The 18,126-nt window shown below is 42.0% G+C and overlaps 1 protein-coding gene and 1 long non-coding RNA gene across 2 annotated transcripts in view; one reads left to right on the forward strand and one right to left on the reverse strand.

Moving 5' to 3' along the window:
• The window catches only part of dbt (dihydrolipoamide branched chain transacylase E2), a 47,018-nt gene that overhangs the window by 14,319 nt on the left and 14,573 nt on the right, over nucleotides 1-18,126 (forward strand). The window contains exons 4-5 of the mRNA XM_078561683.1: nucleotides 8,400-8,581; nucleotides 17,521-17,648. Of these exons, the coding sequence (XP_078417809.1) occupies nucleotides 8,400-8,581; nucleotides 17,521-17,648 (310 nt within the window). The remainder of the gene's footprint in view (nucleotides 1-8,399; nucleotides 8,582-17,520; nucleotides 17,649-18,126) is intronic.
• Nucleotides 1-18,126, reverse strand: part of LOC144692630 (uncharacterized) — a 70,562-nt gene that overhangs the window by 6,894 nt on the left and 45,542 nt on the right. The gene's annotated exons all lie outside the window — the stretch shown is intronic.

The raw sequence follows: 18,126 nt of genomic DNA on the forward strand, positions 1-18,126 counted from the left end.
ATATTTTACAGTCCTTCACCCTGATGTCTATATCTGTGTTGTCCTTTTCCAAAGTATTCATTGCGCACTGCACCCATGTCTTTCAGCTTCACACACACATTACCTATATGGTTCCTAATTGGCCCTATTCTTTCCCTAGTTACTCTCTTGTTCTTTATATATTTTTAAAAAAAACCCTTTGGGGTTGTCCTTTATTCTATCCACCAATGCTTTCTCATGCACTCTCTTAGCTTTCCTAATTTCCTTTTTAAGTTCCCCTCTGCACTTTTTATGCTCCTCTAAGGACTCTGCTGTATTGAGCCCTTGGTATTTGTCATAAGCTTCTGTTTCTTTCTTAATCCTAAACTTTATGTCCCTTGACATCTAGGGTTCTCCGGACTTGGTCCCCCTCTTTGTCTTTACAGGAACATATTTGCCCTGTACTCTTGCTATTTCCTCCTTGAATGCCTCCCACTGCTCTGACAGTTTTATCTGCAAATAGCTGCTCCCAGTCCACTTGGGGCAAATCACATCTCACCTTAGTAAAATTAGTCTTCCCCAGTTTAGAACTTTTATTCCTGGCCCAATTTTATCCTTTTCCATAACTATCCTAAATCTAACTGAGTTATGGTCACTATCTCCAAAATGCTCCCCTACTGATATGCTTTCCACTTGCCCAGGCTCATTTCCGAATATTGGGTCCAGAACTGCCCCCTCCCTTGTCGGGTTTTCTATGTACTGGCTAAAAAAGTTCTCCTGGATGCAACTTAAGAATTTTGCTGCCCCCCCTACCTTGCACACTAAAAATTATCCCAGTTAACATTTGGGTAGTTAAAATCCCCTACTATTACTGCCATATTATTCTTATACTTCTCTGAAATTTGATTACATATTTGATCCTCTTCTCTCCCTGACTGTTTGGGGGCCTATTGTACACACCCAACAGCGTCCCTTTTGTGTTTTTTACTTCTACCCATATGGCTTCATTGATGATCCTTCCAAGATTTCATCCCTCCTCATCGCTATAATTGATACCTTGATCAATATTGTAACCACCCCCCCTCCTCTTCTATCCCCCTCTCTAACTCGTCTGAATACCCTATAACAAGGAATGCTGAGCTGTCAATCCTGCCCTTTTAGCCAAGTCTTGGTCAGTGCTATGATATCATACTCCCACGTGCCTATCTGTGCCCTCAGCTTGTCTGTCTTATTCCTCAGGCTCCTTGCATTAAAATATACTCCATTTAGCCTCGCTAGACTCACTCCTTTCTTATCTAACCTATGTTTCCTCTGCCTTCCAGACTCACTTACTAGCATTTTAATTTCTAATTCCATCTCAGCTTCTCTCCTCTCTGAACTACTTTTCAGGATCCCACCCCCCTGCCAATTTAGTTTAAATCTGCCCCAACAGCATTGGCAAACCTCCCCGTGAGGATGTTGGCCCCGTTCCTGTTCAGATGTAATCTGTCCAATTTACAGATCCTACCCCCCCCCCCCCCCCCAACCAGAGACAGCCCCAATGCCCCAGGAATCTAAAGCCCTCCCTCCTGCATCATCTCTCCAGCCACACATTCGTCTGCTCTATCCTTCTGTTCCTATACTCACTGCTGCGTGGCACCGGGAGTAATCTGGAGATTACTACTTTTGAAATCAATTTCCTACCTAACTCACTAAAGTCTGCTTGCAGGACCTCATTTCTCTTTCTTCCTATGTCATTGGTCCCAACATGGACCACAACCTCTGGCTGTTCACCCTCCCCCTTCAGAATGTTCTGCAGCAGTTCTGTAACATCCTTGACCCTGGCACCCGGGAGGCAACGTACTGTCCTGGAATCACGTCTACGGCCACAGAAGCACCTGTCTACTCCCCTCACTAATGAATCGCTTACCACTATTGCCCTTCCACACTTCTTCCTCCTGCCCTGAGCAGCTGGACCACCCACAGTGCCATGGCCTTCGCTTTGGTTGGCTTCCAGAGAGGAACTGTCACTCTCTCCATTTTCCAAGGCTGAAAAATGGTTTTCGAGCGAGATGTACTTGGAGGATTCCCTCACTCCATGCCTGGTCCCCTTCTTCTGTCTGGAGGTCACCCATTCCCTCTCTGCTTGCACTACCTTAAGCTGCAAGGTGACCACATCCTGAAACGTGATATCCACAAACTTCTCAGCCTCGTGAATGCACCATAGTACCCCCAGCTGCTTCTCGAGCTCCAAAACCTGGAGCTCGAGTTGTTCCAGTCGGAGGCACCTCCTACACGCATGGTCATCCAGATCGCCAGGAGTGTCTACGATTTCCCACATAGCGAGGATGTGAAAATCACGGGACTGAGCTCTCTAGACATATCTTAACTAAATAGAATATGGTCCCTTGCTTTTATTTTGCCCTTACTCCTACTTAACTATAGACTAGGTCCTCTAGGTAGACTAGATCCTCTAGGTGCTGCTGACTGCTTGTTCCAGGGCTCTCCTCTCGCACTCTTCTCAACATCCTTTCTACTCTCCTTTAAATCCCTACTGCTTTCAAAGTAAGATGCGTGGTACTGGACACCACTCTAGTTCATTGTTTTTCAGGAGCTCAGTGCTGTTCTTCACTACATTTCAGTCTTTCTTTCCTTTCACAATCTTGAGAATTTTAAAATCCAAGCTTTGTGTTGCTCATCACTAATTCCTGATTTACCTCCACTTCGCTTACTACTTTCAACTTTGTTGCCCTGCATTATGGACTTTACCCCTTCATCTTGATTTCTCAATTTTAAAAAAATGCTTGTCCTTTGATCTTAGATCCTCAGAAATGCAGGTATTTGGTTACAGGTTGAAATCAGAAAAGCAGTACTATATATAAAACTGAGAATTTTTTAACAATCTCTAAAACATCTTGACCAGCTTCCTAATACATAAGTAAAAATGTTGTTATTCACCATGATATGTGCTAGATGCTTTTCTATTAAGGATCATATTTCCCCAATTGAGGAGGAACTATTTTTTCTCTGATTTCCTGTGCTGGGTAATCCATGTTCCAGAGAAAGCTACAAGTGACTAATTATTTTTAAAATCTGTAACAAGGCATAGCTAGTGTTCCCTGGTTTGTGTGGGGAATTGTGAACACCTATCTAAGCCACCATTTTGTGGTATAGCTTATTGTGTCACTGGAAAAAGGCCAATAATTCACAGACCATTTTTTTTTTCAACTCTATTGTGCACTCTAACCAATCTGTGTATTCTTCTGGCAGTTGACTACAAAGTTCCTCCTTGCCCCAAAGGTAAATCAGCAAAATTCTAGAGTGCTTAAATGAATCCTTATCAGAAGCTATCATATCAAAAGAGCATTTGATCATTTTTAGCTTTTCATTATCTTTAATCCTTTATCATGAACCCAATTTTCATCTCTTTTAAAAGTGGAAATGGAACGCCTTGGTGTTGCTAAAGGGTAGTCTAGAGCCTGAAGCATGGCTGTGATGTTTAACTGCTAACATGGTTTGTCCCTTTTAAAGGCATTGTTTTAAATAGCCACTGTAGGGTAATTTTAACTGGTTTAACTGCTGACGTCAGTCACAGCGCTTGCAACTGCTTCTGAATTTTAGGTGGCTGGTCAGTGGCTTTTTAAAAAAAGATTGTTTTGCATTTGTAATGATGCAAGATTTATGGCTGGGAGTCACTTCCATAGATCCGAACCACTTTGACCAGTAAAAGGAATCTAATTGAGTGCCTCAATGTGACAGTTCCTTTAAATGGCTAAATTAAAAATATTTCATTGAGTTCAGGCTATAAAAAAAGTAACTATTTTTGTATGACAGGAAATATTTATAATGGGATGTCTAGTTTGCTACCTGTTCAATGGCCTCCTGAAATGCCAAGTTGAGAAATGAGGTACCTGCTGAACCCAATTTTAGTGGCTAGGTTGATATGATGTGTTCCACAATCTGGGACTCATGGCCACAATTGCACATTAGGTTGTCCCTCCTCTTTCACCTGTGGAGCAAGTGGCCATGCTGTCTATGCCCAGTGCAGATTTAGTTCAGCACTGTCCATTATTTTCGAGGGAAATCGAAGCCAGTATCTTTGCTATTGAGTCAGTTAGAAGATTTTGGGACGCATGCAACGTAAAAACCCAATTCTGTCTGTCTAGATACTGGGTTAATACCAGCAGCATAAATATTAGTTGTTTCACAGAATGACAGGTGCAGTTTTAAGCACTTTCTTGGCTAGGTTTCTCAAATCTTTATGAATGGGAAGGTCAGTGTTGCTTGTGACTTTTTTCATCTCTGAGAAAAGTGGCATCATGACAAATGCCAGGCCGGACAATATGACACACTACCAGGACCACAAAGTTGGAGAGGACTTAAGCATCCCTGACGTTGTCCTCATGGCAGCATTTAGCTGCACGTCCACAATCTTTGTGCGGTGGCTGCAGGACCACCAACCAGGCTGAGCAGTATTCTGCAGCAGAGTAGACTACTGTTGTGGTGCAAAGTGTGCTGGCTGTACTGCCCATAACATTCATCTGGGCTCCTGGACAAGTTTTATGCTGGTTTTTATTTTTGGACTGGTATTGATGGGTTGAGGCTGTTAGGTGAGAATTCTGTCCAGGATGACACCCAGGTATTGTGAGGTGGGGTCATTTGTAGGTCCAGGTTGTTGGTGAGCATCTTATTTAGTTCCTGTAGTGTTGGTGCTGCATTGGCTGTACTATGTCATTAACATAAATTACCTTCCAGGATTTAGTGCAGGGCGTGGCCACGTCATGGATGTTGAAAAAGACACCAACCCCTGTGGTAGATCATTGTTGAGTGTCCGTGGTTGGCTGTTCCTGTTAACAAGATAAATGCAGAACTTAATAGTTGTTTCTTAGGGTGTTGATTCCAAGAAATGCTTTCAACACCTTCACATTGGGTATATGTAGATATTGATTTCGGTAACACTATAATATGTCACTAGGTGGTGCTGTAATCGTTAACAAGACAAAGCTTTTCACAGAGATAAAAACAAAAAACTACTGCGGATGCTGGAAATCCAAAACAAAAACAGAATTACCTGGAAAAACTCAGCAGGTCTGGCAGCATTGGCGGAGAAGAAAAGAGTTGACGTTTTGAAACCTCATGACCCTTCAGCAGAACTGAGTGAAGTTAGGAGAGGGGTGAAATATAAGCTGGTTTAGGTGGGGGAGGGTGGGGGGTGGTAGGGACAAGCGAGCAGTGATAGGAGCAGATAATCAAAAGATGTCACAGACAAAAGGAACAAAGAGGTGTTGAAGGTGGTATAACTGTAATACCCTGTCAGTCTTTCCACCCCACCCCCACTAGAGCTGTAACTTAAGTGTCCTGCCATCCATTCTTAATTAGCACATTCTCAGATAATATCACCACCTTCAACACCTCTTTGTTCCTTTTGTCTGTGACATCTTTTGATTATCTGCTCCCATCACTGCTTGCTTGTCCCTACAACCACCCCCCCACCACCTTAAACCAGCTTATATTTCACCCCTCTCCTAACTTCACTCAGTTCTGCTGAAGGGTCATGAGGACTCGAAACGTCAACTCTTTTCTTCTCCGCCGATGCTGCCAGACCTGCTGAGTTTTTCCAGGTAATTCTGTTTTTGTTTTAGAACTTTACACAGTTTTGGTTGTTGAAATATAATCAGGGTTTTCTGTTTTTGGATGATTTGATTTGATAAGCAGCAGATGTTGCTAACTTATTAATGTGCCAGACTTTCATTCCCCTTCTTGTGAAGGCACTGATTGTAATTTGGTGTAGCTGCATGAATGTCCTGCTACATCCTAGTACCTCACCCAAATGTGCAAATCTAGACAGTGTTGGGAGGTTGTTCAACTGTTGAGTATCACAGCTGAGTCCATCTTTGCTCTCATTTGTTACCTATAGTTGTTCACTTTGCATCAGAATTCAATTAACAGCAATCAGGAGCAGGCACCCTGGCTAACTGTTTTTTCATTCTGTGCCATTGGTGAAGAGAGAAATTGAGTTAACATTTAAAGTCAATGGCCTTTCATCAGAGAGGTTTGAGGCTTTTGTCAGCAAAACGAGAGATAACAAGGTGGAGGTTTTTGGAGGGAAGAGAGTATGTTGAGCGTAGAGCCATGGCAGCTGAAAGCCTTTATCACTGATGGTCAAACAAGTCATATAAGGAAGAGGTCACAGTCTAAAATGGACATTCATTGCAAAGTAGAGTTGGAGGTTTCAAAGATAGTGGGCAAGACTACAGTGACTGAATGTTCTGTGGTATTGCTCACAGTAAGTCAAAACATGAAGCCTCTGTCTCTTGACTTGTTTCTGTTTTTGTGTTAATGTTTTTCACTGTCTTTTCTCCCTCTTTACTTAGCTGCTTTGCTATTCCTCTTTCCCCCACCTTTTCCAGTGAAGGGAGTGGAGCACTTGTTAGACAGTTGAAAGGTCTTGGTGCTTGGGCAGAAAGGATTTCAACCATCCTCTCATGTTTGTGGGTTGCATATGATTTTGTGGGGGTTGGGGGAAAGGGGAAAGAAAGGGGTCAGAGCAGTAGTGATATTTAGCCAGGATGCAGGCCAGTTACTGGAAACAACATGAAGGGGATCAGGCGCGCCAACACTTGCATCATACCAGCTTTGCACCCCTTTTCATTGTCTCCTGTATTCCGTCATCTGTTATTGTTGCCCATGCCCTATCTTTCTATCTTCATTCGTCTTGCTTTCACACCCTCAGCTGGTTCCCACAGCACATTAGACCAATGTTAGACCTCGGATGTCTGTGATGGTAACAGTGCTGCCCACCTTAGAGATCAAGTAATGCTGATTTAGAGAGTTCAGTAAAATCACTGAAAAGTGGGGAGGGGAGCCTGGGCTTTAACTAAATGAGGTGGAATATAGTGTTTGACTCATTAGTGGATTGATTCCTGGATGCTGTCAGACAAAACATCATGCCTACATATACCTTAGGTTAAAATAAGCATTATTCACACTTCTTTCCCCTTTGGTGTTGGGGAGTGGGGCCCTGGTTGGTTTCTGTAACCATAGATATATAAATAAATTGTATGGTCGTTTAAATAGATGTTTCTGTCTCTTTCAGGTGCTAAATAAGTGTATGGCTACTTTAAAGCTTTGCTTTACTCTCCACTAACAAAATTTAGCAGGCAATTTTTGCACATCTGGGGAGGGGACTGGGCTCACAAAGAACTCACTGTAGAGGATCAACTTTTTTGCTAATCATAAAATCTTTTGGTTAGCGAAGAATCAGTGTACTTCCATAGAAATGATGAGGAGATTGTTCCCCCTCCCACGATCAATCTTAAGATGTGTGTGTTTGTTTGGAAGGAAGGTGTTTCCCTGTGGAGTAGGTAAGACTAGAGCTGCCCTTGTTGCACTATGATATAGGTAACAAGTGAGTAGAGATTACTTGCCTTCATTCTTGTTTGGGAAATGCTACACGATTGAGGATGGGAGGGAAAACTAATGGAAATTGGATAGTTGAAGTGGGAAAGAAATGTGAATTATGCTTATTTTACCCTAAGGTATATGTAGGCATGATGTTTTATCTGGAGTAAGCACTAGCACAGAATTACAACACACATTTTAAAAAAAAATCCATTGTTGATTGGGCTCACCTACACTGATAATGGTTGGATATTGTTGTTTGAGTTAATAGTCTCAACTGCACCTCAGAAATTAATAATTGCCTGTGAAGCACTTTGGGATATTTGTCAGGTGCTATATGAATGCAAGTTTGTTCTTTCTTTACAGGCTAATGAAAATTGGGATTGGAGCATTTTCATTGAACTTTTTCTTTTTCCACTAATTTTCCCCCTCCTTATCCTATCTGAAGGACTTTGAGGTGTACGCTTCCATGGGCATGGTTATGTTTAATAACTTCATGTGAATGCAGATATTGCATTTTGGTAGATTATTCAAGACGAGATGATCACAGTCAAATTTCATTTTGTCTCGGACAAGGTCTTTGTTTTTGCACTTCTAGCAAGAATCACTGGATTCCAATTAGAAGTAGGAAGCACTTTTTTCTGTTTCCCTAACATGACAACACTCATTTGCAGTGTCTTTGCTTAAGCAAACTCAATACAGAGCAGGCTGAAAACTGAGTTCTTGCTGGTCTGTTGAAGGACTTTCCAAATTTGTCGATTCTATATGTTTATGATTAGTGTTTGTGCTAAGGTGGTAAGTAGATTTTTAGAAACTGTCACATTTCCTTGAAGTGCTTTGGGATGTTTTTCTGCTATAAAAGTGCCATAAAAATGCAAATTGTGTGTCTAAGTTTGTTTTTGTCTGGGAAAAACTACAATTTTATTTTTCAGCTGTTCTCTAAGAATGCATTTTATTCTTGAACTGCTTTATGAGGACCTCCATGTTATACCTGTATTGTTCTAGTATTTTGTACTTAATGCTTATTTCAGAAATGTAAGATGGCTTTTTTGTTTCTACAGGTATGTAAAGGTAGGAGACACGGTGTCACAGTTTGACAGCATCTGTGAAGTTCAGAGTGACAAAGCATCAGTTACAATAACGAGCCGATATGATGGCGTGATTCGAAAAATTTATTACAGTGTGGATGACACTGCTTACGTGGGCAAACCACTGATTGATATAGAAACAGAAGCTGTAAGAGGTACATCAAACTTGAGGACTGATCTGTTTTGGGGGGCTGGTGGAGGTAGGGCATCATCACCACTGAATATTTGTAAGAATGCCTCATTTCAATAAAATATGTATGGAACCTGCATTTTGTAAGAATGAATGAGGACAGCCAATATAAACAAAATGGAAAAATTTAAAAGGTGGAGTAAGAACCGAGAGAATGATTCACATTCACAAATCTTTGAAGGTGGCAGGCCAAGTTTAAAAGGCTGTCTTAAAAAAAAGCATGCTAACTCTTTTTAATAAAGCTTTATAAATCAAGGCACAACGTGCAAAAACGAGGAAGTTTTGCTAGATAACAATGACACCAACTTATATAGCACCTTTAACATAATGAAGTATCCCAAGGTGTTTCACAGGGGCATTGTAAAATAAAATATGACACCTAGCCACATAAGCAGATATTGGGTCAAAGGGGTAAGTTTTAAGCAATGTCTGAAGCAAGGTGAGGTAGATGTGTGAGGTAGGAATTCCAGAACTTGGGGCCTAGGAAACTAAAGGCATGGCAATGGTGGAGATGTTGTAAATGGAAATGCATAAGAGGCCAGAATTAGACCTTTGTAAATCACTGGTGTGGCGACCTTTGACCTGGAAGCAGTACAGTAAGGAAAATTTGTGACTTCTTTCAAAGGTCTGTGGAAGCTGTAGTTGTTTTCAAGAATGTTTGAGAAAGATGTTTAAGAATTTACATCCGTTGTAAAGGGATCAGTTGTAAATTTCTTGGATAACAAATATTGGCCCATGTGACCTGTTGACCCTTGACCTGGAAGCCGTACTGTAAGGAAGCAAGTTGAGTAAGGTTCTGTGGCTGGCAGACACAGAGAGCTAGAAGCAGAGGAGCTGGAGGGTGAAGGCAGTCAATGCACTGAAGCAGACAGACAGAAAGAGGAACACAATTCATATGAAGAGAAAAGGTAAATCTCAAGAAGAGGTCAGTTTTTCTGTTTGACAGAAAAGCAGACAGGAGCTCTTGGAGGTATGGTGTGAGCTGGCTGAAAAGGTCTAAAACTTGGAAAGATGTGTGAATAACTCAGAGATGCTAAAGAGATGGGTGTTTTCCCAGAAGTGACCAAATCACAAACCGGGGTGTAATTGGTTGGTTGGTTGAATAGGAACTCTCAAAAGGACCGTCGTGACCTGAGGGAAGAGGGTTAGTAGAAGAGTGCCTTGCTGATGGTAATCATACCCATGATACTTGAACGTGATAGCTGTTGTTGGATAAGAATCCTGATCTACCTTGTGTGAATGAAGAATAGCATATTGTAGAATTATGCAGCTATGTAGTGCCCTATTTGTGGGGGGAGTGCTTGTGGTTGCCTAAGACGTATCTTTGTTTTATTGACTAGTTGAAGTAAAATTTACCCTTTTATTTGAAGTATCATTTGCCTGTTAATTCATGTTTAATTTGTGTTGGCTCTGATTCGTGTTAAAGTAAAAGCTACAAGAAATGAAATCTGGTTGGAATCACATCCCCGCACCCCCCACTCATGTTGTATTATGTATAATTCTGGGCACCAGACTTTAGGAAGGATGTCAAGGCCTTGGTGCAGAGATATGCCAGAATGATACTAGGGAGGGCAACTTCAGTTATGTGGAGAGACTAGAGAAATTGGGATTGTTGTTGGAGCAAGAAGGTTAAGTGTAGACTTGAGTGGTGTTCAAAATTATGCAGAGTTTTGAGAGAGTGAATAAGAACAACTTTCCATTGGTAGGAGATACAGTAATCAGATTCAAGGCGATGGCAAAAGAATTAGAGCAGAGCTGGTGATAAATTGCTTTGCATAGCAAGTTGTTGTGAACTGGAATGCACAGCTTAAAAGGATGATGGAAACAGATTCAATAATAACTTTCAAAAGGAAATTTCATATACGCTTAAAGGCAACAGTACGGGGAGAGAACCAGGGAGCAGACTAATTGGATAGTTCTCTTAAAGAGGCAGCACAGGTATGATGGGCTGAATGGCATCCTTCGGCACAATGTGATTCCACAAATCTCAGTTTGAAAGATGTTTTAAGTGGCTAGTTTTAACCTCAAAATCCAATGATTTGGGTCAATGTCAATCAAAATATTTTGTATACGATTTCCAGTTCAGCAAACAAAATGGTCTGATAATTGCCTGGTGGTAAAATGCACCCCATGTAAGATAGTTGGCCATACTGTCTAGGAGATGTCCCAGGTTTGATATTGATCACTGCTGAATTAGTCAATCTTAATTGGGGGTGATGGTAGTAATGCTGCAGTTAGTCTTAATCCCCTGAAGCAGGGAGGGTAAATATCAGCAGGCATTTTTGCTCTTGATTGTTAATCAATTGCCCTAATGGAAAAGTGTGCCTGTGTGAATGTTGGGTGAGGATTTGATCTAGCTCGATTGTCTCTGTCCTCCCTTTTCGGATGGAGATACTTGAGAAATACCACTAACTATGAAATGTTAGTGCAACGCTGGATTAGGAAGTTAAGTTTGAGGGACTGGGGAACCCAATCTCAGACACATTCTGATCTTTAAGAAATGTTGTTACTTCTCCTCAAGTTGCTCCCAAAATTTGGAACTCTGTTCCTTGATCCACCCCATGTATACTGTTAGTATTTTTGATTGACTCCTAAATCCCCCCTGAAATGGCCTAGCAAGCCACTCAGTTGTAACAAACCAGTACAAAAATGTTGCAATTCAAGAAGGGAGTCTGCTACAGGCACAGTGTCTCAAATCCAGTTTTCTGAAAACCAGATATTTTAATAAGCTTCCGTGCATCAATTTTAGCTGCTATTAAATGAGTAAAATAACTTATTGGGCCAGTTCAGCTAGCTGCATTGACATGATGGCGAGGTAGACGATTTATTGACTTCACGTGCCAGTTTTTTTCCCCACTCCAAGTGGTCCAATCAATCCTTGACCCCACCTGATCTGGCTTGGCACACCCATACTTTGAATCCAGCACAGCCTTATTAATTTTTTTCAAATCTTATTTCACTATTAAGTATTTTTTTCAAACTTTAGTTTTTTAAATTCATTTTACGAGATGTGAGCGTCGCTGGCTCGGCCAGCGTTTATTGCCCATCCCTAATTGCCCTTGAAAAGGCGGTGGTGAGCTTCCTTCTTGAACCGCTGCAATCTCTGTGGTGTAGGTACACCCACAGTGCTGTTATGGAGAGAGTTCCAGCATTTTGACCCTGTGATAGTGAAGGAACAGTGATATATTTCCATGTTATGGCACAGCGGATAGTAAATGCTAAGCTGCTCAAATCTCAGAGGGAAACTTGAAACAACTGCCACAACTGTTTTGCAGTTTGTATTTTTATTTCGAGATGTGTGCCTTGAATTTAGTAGTAATGAGTCCTCCAAGTCTAGGAGGTTTTTTTTTCACAAAACTAAATTAAACATTTATCAATAAGATAAATAATTTTAAGCACATACATAGGTCTACAAATTACTACTATGATAACTCCTAGCTCCCCTAATTAACCTAACTCCCTGTTAAGGCAACAGTAAAAACAGAATAGATTTTAACAGACCCAGGCAAAGCACATGATACTCTGGACAGGGACATTCACAGTGAATTCTCTTAGCTTCGGTTCCTCTAGGTAGCAGCTTGGTACATAGAGGCTCGAGGCTTTTCACACTTGTTAGATCTTAGAATTCCTTCCTCTTACACATAACCTCATCTCCTTTACACCTGTTCCTCCCTTTTTAATGTAAATCCCATTGTTCCAATATGTCTTTGGACTTTACCTTTCCAATAATAAAATCATAGTACCAATTTTATCAGTAAGCTTTGGGAAAAATTAACACACTGTTTGGCTTCTTCTGGCTAACTAACATTTCACCCTGTCTTTTGAAATTCAACTACTCTGGTTTATCTAAAAATGCAAATTTTCCTTTACACCTCACATTCTAAAACTTCAGCCATGTTTACTTATTTAGCATTTCAAACCTAGCTTCTCTTCTGACACATCAAAGCCTTCAGACCAGCTGTCTTTAATTCAATTAAGTCTCTTTCTCTCTCACACACACACAGTATTCCTACTTTACAGTAAATCCCAGTAACATTATGAAAATTATTATATTTTCATGACATTCCAAGTCAGGATCGCAAGTGGCTTGGAGGGGAACTTCCAGCTGGTGGTGTTCCCATGTATCGGCTGCCCTTGTCCTTCTAGTTGGCAGTGGGTGTGGGTTTGGAATGTGCTGCCTAAGGAGCCTTAGTGAGTTTCTGCAGTCCATCTTGTAGATGGTACACACTGCTACTGTTCGTCGATGGTAGAGGGAGTGAATGTTTGTGGAAGGGGTGTCAATCAGGCGGCTGCTTTGTCCTGGATGGTGTCAAGCTTCATCCTGGATGGTGTCAAGCTTCTTGAGTGTTGTTGGAGCTGCACTCATCCAGGCAAGTTGGGAGTATTCCATCAGACTCCTGACTTGTGCTTTGGAGATGGTGGACAGACTTTAGGGAGTCAGGAAGTGAGATACTCACTGCAGGATTCCTAGCCTCTGACCTGCTCTAGTAGCCACAGTATTTATATGGCTAGCCCTGTTCAGTTTCTGGCTAATGGTAATCCCCAGGATGTTGATAGTGGGGGATTCAGTGCTGGTAATGCTATTGAATGTCAAGGGGCGATGGTTAGATTCTCTCTTGTTGGAGATGGCCTTTGCCTGGCACTTGTGTGGCGGGAATGTTACTCGCCTCTTGTCAGCCCAAGCCTGGATATTGTCCAGATCTTGCTGCATTTGGACATGGACTGCTTCAGTATCTGAGGAGTCTTGAATGGTGCTGAACATTGCGTAGTTGTCAGCGAACATCCACATTTCTGACCTTACGATGGAAGGACGGTCATTGATGAAGCAGCTGAAATTAGTTGGTCCCTGAGGAACTCGTTCAGTAATGTCCTGGAACTGAGATGATTGACCTCCAATGACCTCAACCATTTTCCTTTGTGTTAAGTATGACTCCAACCAACGGAGAGTTTTCCCTCTGATTCCCATTGACTTCAGTTTTGCTCGAGTTCTTTGATGCCACAGCCGGTCAAATGCTGTCTTGATGTCAAGGGCAGTCACTCTCCCCTCACCTCTGGAGTTCAGCTCTTTTGTCCATGTTTGAACCAAGGCTGTAATGAGGTCAGAAGCTGAGTGACCCTGGCAGAACTCAAACTGACTTCAGTGAGCAGGTTATTCCTAAGCAAGTGCTGCTTGATAGCACTGTCGATGACCCCTTCCATCACTTTACTGATGAAGAATAGTAGACTGATGGGGTGGCAATTGGCCCGGTTGGATTTGTCCTGCTTTTTGTGCACAGACATATGTATACAGTTTTCCACATGGCTAGGTAGATGCCAGTGTTGTAGCTGTACCGAAACAGCTTGGCTCGGGGCAAGGCAAGTTCTGGAACACAAGTCTTCAGTGCTATTGCCAGAATATTATCAGGACCCATAGCCTTTGCAGTATTCAGTGCCTTCAACCGTTTCTTGATATCATGTGGAGTGAATCGATTTGGCTGAAAACGGGCATGTGTGATGCTGGGGACCTCCAGAGGAGGCCGAGATAGGCCATCCACTAGGTACTTATGGCTGAAGATTGTTGCGAATGCTTCAGCCTTATCTTTTGCACTAATGTGCTGGGCTCCTTCATTATTGAGGATGGAGATATTTGTGGTGCCGCCGCTTCCAATGAGTTGTTTAATTGTCCACCACCATTCACTACTGATTGTGGCAGGATTGCAGAGCTTAGATCTGATCCATTGGTTGTGGAATCACTTAGCTCCGTCTGTCACTTTCTGCTTATGCTGTTTGCCATGCAAGTAGTCCTGTGTTATAGCTTCACCAGGTTGACAGCTCCTGGCATACCCTTCTGCACTCTTCACTGAACCAGGATTGATCCACTGGCATAATGGTAATGGTATAATGGGGAATATGCCGGACCATGGGGTTACAGATTGTGTTTGAGTACAATTCTGCTGCTGCTGATGGCCCACAGCACCTCATGGATGCCCAGCCTTGAGTTGCTAGATCTATTCGAAATCTATCCCATTTAACACGGTGATAGTGCCACACAAACATGATGGAGTGTGCCCTCAATGTGAAGATGGGACTTTGTCCCCACAAGGACTGTATGGTGGTCACTCCTACTGATACTGTCATCGACAGATGCATCTGCGGCAGGCAGGTTGGTGAGGATGAGGTCAAGTATGTTTTTTCCTCTTTTTGGTTCCCTCACCACCTGTCGCAGACCCAGTCTAGCAGCTATGTCCTTTTAGGACTTGGCCTGTGGTGGTGCTACCGAGCCACTCTAGGTGATAGACATTGAAGTACCCCACCTAGAGTACATTCTGCACCTTTTCCACCCTCTGTTCTTCCTCCAAGTGTTTTTCAACATTGAGGAATACTGATTCATCAACTGGGGGCAGGGGGGTTGTACGTGGTAATCAGCAGGAGGTTTCCTTCCCCATGCTTGACCTGATGCCATGAGACTTCATGTGGTCCAGAATCTATGTTGAGCACTCCCAGGGCAACTCCCTCCCAACTGTATACCCCTGTGCCGCCACTGTACTGGTGGGAAAGGACATATCCAGGGATAGTGGTGGTGCCTGGGACATGATCTGTGAGGTATGATTCTGTGAGTATGACTATGTCAGGCTATTGCTTGACTAGTCTATGGGACAGCTCTCTTAATTTAGGCACAAGCACCCAGATGTTAGTAATGAGTACTTTGCAGGGTCGAAAGGGCAGCGTTTGCCGTTGTGGTTTCCAGCGCATAGGTCGATGCCAAGTGATCTGTCTGGTTTCATTCCTTTTCATTAACTTGATACAACCGAGTGGCTTGCTAGGCCATTTCAGAGGGCATTTAAGAGTCAACCACATTACTGCGTATCTGGAGTCACATGTAGGCCAGACCAGGTGAGGATGACGGATTTCCTCCCCTAAACGACTTTAGTGAACCAGATGGGCTTTTACAACAATCAACAATGGTTTCATGGTCAGCATTAGACTTTTAATTCCAGATTCTTATTGAATTCAAATTCCACCATCTGCTATGGTGGGATTCGAACCCAGGTCCCCAGAGCATTACCCTGGGTCTCAGGATTACCAGTCCACTAACAACACCGCTACGCCACCGCCTCCCCCAAAATAAACTTAGTCACTTGATTTCATGCGTCTCCTATTAATTGAACTAAGGTTCCAATTTGTTTCCTCCAAAAACAATCGCGATCCAAAATCCAGCATGGACTTGGTCCCGTGGCTTTGAGATATTGTACCTGTACCACCAGCTCAAGGATATTTAGGGATGGGCAATAAATGCTGGCCTTGCCAGAAACACTCGCATCCCATGAACAAATTTTAAAGAAGTATTGGTATAGGTAAGTCTCATTTTGTCACGGGTTTGCGCTTTGGTGAAGTGGGGTGATATATAGTTTCTCCATCTATTGGGTGCTGCACATCCCTTATACTACAGAATGCAGCTGAAGATTTGGCTTGGATTGATAGTTTCATGCCTAATATATTTTTGGGGCAGTAAAGGTTTTTTAGAAGTTGAGACTGCTTAACAACCCTTTAATTTGGAATATTTGTCGATAAAGACACCGTATCATAGCGACCAATGCTGAGCCTCAGCAGGAGTGTTGGAACAAGAATCCCAGAAGCTGAAAATGTAACCACTGTTAACAGCTGTTTCTCTGAAGGTTTTTCAAGACAAAGATCCTTTCTTTAATGGTTGTATTAAGCTGTGCCATGGCAGCATTCTTACATTGTACCTGTTGTAGGTGGTCTTGATCTTCTGTCATGCCCAGACCTCACTCACCCCTTCAGAACATTAACATTGTTGTGGTTTTTGCCAAATCGATTGGAAAATGCTGTTAATTTGTAAAACTGCATATTGTTAAATGCCGTAGCCCTACTCGTGCATTATTCAAGAGTGGAAAGAGAAGTTAATTGAAGGGGCTCCATTATATCCAATGCTTTAATGTTTTGCTGCATTTTGTACAAGTGCCTGGATCAACAAAATTTGTTTCTAACTGGCAGCCCAGAGAGCCTTTGATGTACCAACACTCATTTTCCTTTTATTTTTTGTGGTTGTAACAAAATTGTGTAATCCCCCTATTCATGGCATGGTGTATATAGTTTTGATGAAAATGGAAGATTTAAAATGCAGAGTCAAGCTTTGCGTGTTAATTTTAGGATTTGTTTACAAAGCACCAATAGTGGGGATTAGAACAAGTTTTTTGCTTTTATTTCTAAGTGTCTCAATCAGACACTTCCAGATCTGCCTCAGCATGGGTAATACTCAGGGTAAAGCTCCCTTTACACTGCTCTTTCAAGGATTTCTGGTTATTTAAGTACAGGGTAGTGTAGAGCAAACCCTGCACTATATTGCCCCTTTAAGCACTTTCAGCTCGAGTACAGAGTTATTTATCGAACCAAAGTCCTCTTTCCTTCTGCCCCAACAGATATCTCCAACTTCACAGCACCCTGTGACCCACTTGCAGTAAAGTAATTTTTACCACATGGTACACCACTCAGCTATAGTCCAAATGGTCCAACTTGTATGCCAGCCTGTTCTGTGGGTGCCCATTTCAATCATGGGTGGATCTAGGACCCTAAGTCCCATGGGGTGAAAGATTAATGTACTAATCTAGTGCATTACACAGGCATGATACAAACTTACAAAATCTTAATTCACAATAACAAGATATATAAATTTGCAATTTGCTTTTATTCATAGTTTTACTGACACTAACATTGCTATTTTTTTGAAATGGTCTCCGTCAGATGCATTTTGTATTTCAATATTTGCACTGGCATCTGTATATAGATATAGAGAGCATTAGGCGGAAGGAATCAGTCCATGGACTAGGTCAAAAATCTAAGCCAAATTCGCTTATGGCTTTAGCAGCAACTAATATCATTGTTTCCCCTATGCTTCTATCACAGATGTTGGACCAGAGCAGGATGTTGTTGAAGCTCCTGCAGTGTTGAATGAGGAACACACGCACCAGGAAATAAAAGGGCAGAAAACACTGGCAACTCCAGCTGTACGCAGACTCGCCATAGAGAACAATGTAGGTTTTAAGACTTCTCTTGATGGCTTGGCCCTTGTTTGTCTAACGTTCTCCTATTATCAGCCACTATAAGGCCGATTCGCATCTGTTGCTACAATAAAAAGACGCACTTGTGTTTGAAAGGTTTCCCAGTTTCTAGGAAACGAAAAAAAGAAAAGTTTTTGATTTAAGGTTGTATATTGAGCATACAGTGTTATTTGCTGTCAGTGCTCTTCTTTGTAAAAGAAAAATGACCCTACAGAAATACGTTAGTTTAATTTAAACGTTGCCATGGATGCTGAAAGATTTTAAATGTCGCAGTGCCAGTGTTTGAGAAGATACTGCATGTAGAACAGACCCAAACAATAGTGTTTAGGTTCTTATTCAAAGAGTCCGGTTTATCTGATTTTTGTTTGAGGAGTTTTCGTACTGTAATCGAGGTGATTTACAGGTCATCATTGTTTGCTTACAGTTCTCACTGCTATTAAATCTCCTGGCT

Source organism: Cetorhinus maximus, chromosome 17 (assembly GCF_964194155.1).
Source record: "Cetorhinus maximus chromosome 17, sCetMax3.hap1.1, whole genome shotgun sequence".
Classification (NCBI taxonomy): domain Eukaryota; kingdom Metazoa; phylum Chordata; class Chondrichthyes; order Lamniformes; family Cetorhinidae; genus Cetorhinus; species Cetorhinus maximus.